General features: G+C 40.9%; 1 protein-coding gene across 1 annotated transcript; it reads left to right on the top strand.

Moving 5' to 3' along the window:
* The first annotated feature begins 1220 nt into the window (after window positions 1-1220).
* Window positions 1221-2895, top strand: LOC137522101 (glutamate receptor ionotropic, NMDA 2B-like). The gene has a single exon (XM_068242129.1). It carries the CDS (start codon window positions 1258-1260, stop codon window positions 2893-2895), a length of 1638 nt encoding a protein of 545 aa, XP_068098230.1. The 5' UTR covers window positions 1221-1257.
* Window positions 2896-3106: the final 211 nt, after the last annotated feature.

Below are 3106 nucleotides of genomic sequence, written 5' to 3'. Positions count from 1 at the left end.
ACGCTAAGCTGCTAAAAGGTTGTGAGTATCGCACATAGCTGTAAGAGAAGCACTGCTACGTGCAGCACAAAAGAAGATCTTTAAGACATAAGAGTATGCACATGTTGTAAGCTGGCAATACAACTAACGTCCTGGATATCAGGCTGACAGAGACTGTGCAGTATATTCACCCAAGATTGAAAGGCTAAATGAGGTTGATTTCAACTGTCCATTACTGCCATATCCCCTAAGGTGTCACTATAAGAATTATGCAACAGCAAATGTAGGATAGGACTGTGTCCAGGATTGAGCCGGCTGTTCTTTACAACCAGTGCACTGTTGCGGTATGAGAGTGGAGGCCTTGTGGTGTGCGCCAGGTGGAGGGCCCACATATGTCCAAATGTGATTGGGTGCCTGATTGATATGCATAGGCTGCGGCCAGATGATCAATACAGGGATATACTCTCACAGGGACAGTGGGGTGTTATATAATAGCAGCTCTAGAGCCAACCTATGTTTTTAGGATGTTTTAAACTGTCATTGTGAGTTTTGTTTTGTATGTTATTGTTGCAAGCCAAGATTAAAGTCTATTTAAGCACACAAAGATACCCTGTTTTTTTATAGGAACAATTTGCTAGTCAGGTTACCAGTGTGTCTCCTCAACATTGAGTGGTGCTCATTTTGAAACACGTGGGAACCAAAGTTTGTGTGGTAGTTGGATTCTTGTTTCTGTACGTTTAAATTTCTTTAATGTGCACCTGAAGTGAGATGGATATATTCATTTTATTTTATTTTAAACCATGTCATTTGCCTGACAGTCCTGCTGCTCTTTTTGGCTGCAGTAGTGTCTAAATCACACACCTGAAATAAGCATGTTGCTTATGTAGTCAGACTTTCATCAGAGCACCTTATCTGCATGCTAGTCTAGGGCTAAAAGTATTAGAGGCAGAGGATGAGCAGGGCAGCCAGGCAATTTCCATTGTTTAAACAGAAATAAATACAGCTGCTTCCATATACCTCTCACTTCAGGAGGGCTTTAAGTTGTACACACCATAGTAAAATCAATGTATAACTGATCAGGTCTTCTACTGTAATACATAGGAAGTATAAGATAATTTGTTTAAAATACTAAAACTGTCTTTACTATCATTTTAGGGCATATATAGCTGTATTCATGGAGTTCCTATAGAAGAAAGGCAGTCTGCCATGAACTCACCTTCAGCTACAATGAATAACACCCATTCTAATATACTACGACTTCTTCGGACTGCTAAGAACATGGCTAATCTTTCTGGGGTAAATGGGTCTCCTCAGAGTGCATTAGACTTTATACGCCGGGAATCTTCCGTATATGATATCTCTGAACATAGGAGAAGTTTTACTCACTCTGATTGTAAATCCTTTCAACCTGAGGAGAATCTTTTCAGTGACTACATTTCTGAAGTAGAAAGGACATTTGGCAACCTTCAACTTAAAGATAACAATGTCTACCAAGATAATTTTCATCACCACAGACCACACAGTATAGGAAGTAATAGTTCTATTGATGGTTTGTATGACTGTGACAATGCTCCATTTACCACACAACCCAGATCATTATCTAAGAAACCTTTGGATATAGGTCTGCCCACAAAACACTCAACTACCCAAATAGGAGATCTTTATGGAAAGTTTTCTTTTAAAAGTGATCGTTATGGTGCCCATGATGACTTAATTAGGTCAGATGTTTCTGATATTTCCACACATACAGTTACATATGGCAATATTGAAGGCAATGCAAAAAAAAGAAAACAGTATAAAGATAGTTTAAAAAAACGGCCTGCTTCAGCTAAGTCCCGAAGAGAATTTGATGAGATAGAACTAGCATACAAAAGACGTCCAAGGTCTCCTGATCACAAGCGCTATTTCAGAGACAAGGATGGTCTACGGGATTTTTACCTAGATCAGTTCCGGACCAAGGAAAATAGCCCACACTGGGAACATGTAGACCTCACAGACATCTATAAAGAAAGAGAGGAGGATTTCAAACATGAAAGTTCATGCTCTAATAGGCAACATCAGAAACATACTGGTGAGTATGGGCAGGGTGAACGAAAACATGGCACTGGAGGAAATGCCTGGGAGAAAACCCTTTCTAACATGGATTGGGAGGACAGAAATGCAACAAATCCCTGTCGTAATTGTCCATCAAAGATGCACAACTACACAGGGCAGAATACTAATCGCCCAGCTTGCATCCGCTGTGAAGTCTGCAAGAAAGCAGGAAACCTTTATGACATCAGTGAAGACAACTCACTTCAAGATTTGGATGCTCATCCAATTCCACCTGCCAACTCCAAATATCCACAAAGCCCTTCAAATGGAAAAGCTCAAAAGCGCAATAGGAGCAAGCTTCATCGCCAACATTCATATGATACTTTTGTGGATCTTCAGAAGGAAGATGTGACCTTAGCTCCTCGAAGTGTCAGCTTAAAGGATAAGGAACGTTTTGTTGATGGGAGTCCATATGCCCATATGTTTGAAATGCCTACTGAGTCATCTTTTCCTAGCAAGACCCATGGCCCAGGCCACAATCCGGGGGGGTATATGCTTAGTCGTTCCCTTTACCCTGATCGAGTCACCCAAAATCCATTCATCCCTACTTTTGGAGATGATCAATGTCTACTGCATGGAAGCAAACCTTACTATTTTAGGCAACCAGCCATTGGTGGCTTGAAGGGAAGATCAGACTTTCGAGGTACTGCTAAATCACTCACTGCTGTACATGCAGGACCTCCAGGACGGTTCCAAAAAGACATTTGTATAGGAAACCAATCCAACACCTGTGTTTCAAACAATAAGAATCCCAGATCTTTTAACAACTCTACCAATGGCCATGTGTATGAGAAGTTATCCAGTATTGAATCAGATGTCTGAAAGTGTAAAGGGTGGGGTGTTGGGGGGGTGTAGGGTTTCTGGGATCTAAATTTCTCTCATCCCAGTTCTCAAATGTAAAAGTAAAATAAAGTTTAGTAAAGCAGGACAGAGGTGTTCCTTAAAGATGGTGAAGTGGGAATACATGCAGCCTTTGAAATCCCTTTTATCTTTCTTAGGCTATCATGATTTTCTAGTCCCAGCCTGACGGAAC

Source organism: Hyperolius riggenbachi, chromosome 6 (assembly GCF_040937935.1).
Source record: "Hyperolius riggenbachi isolate aHypRig1 chromosome 6, aHypRig1.pri, whole genome shotgun sequence".
Lineage (NCBI taxonomy): Eukaryota > Metazoa > Chordata > Amphibia > Anura > Hyperoliidae > Hyperolius > Hyperolius riggenbachi.
Note: the sequence above shows the minus strand (reverse complement) of the source record. Positions and strands in the feature narration are given on the sequence as shown.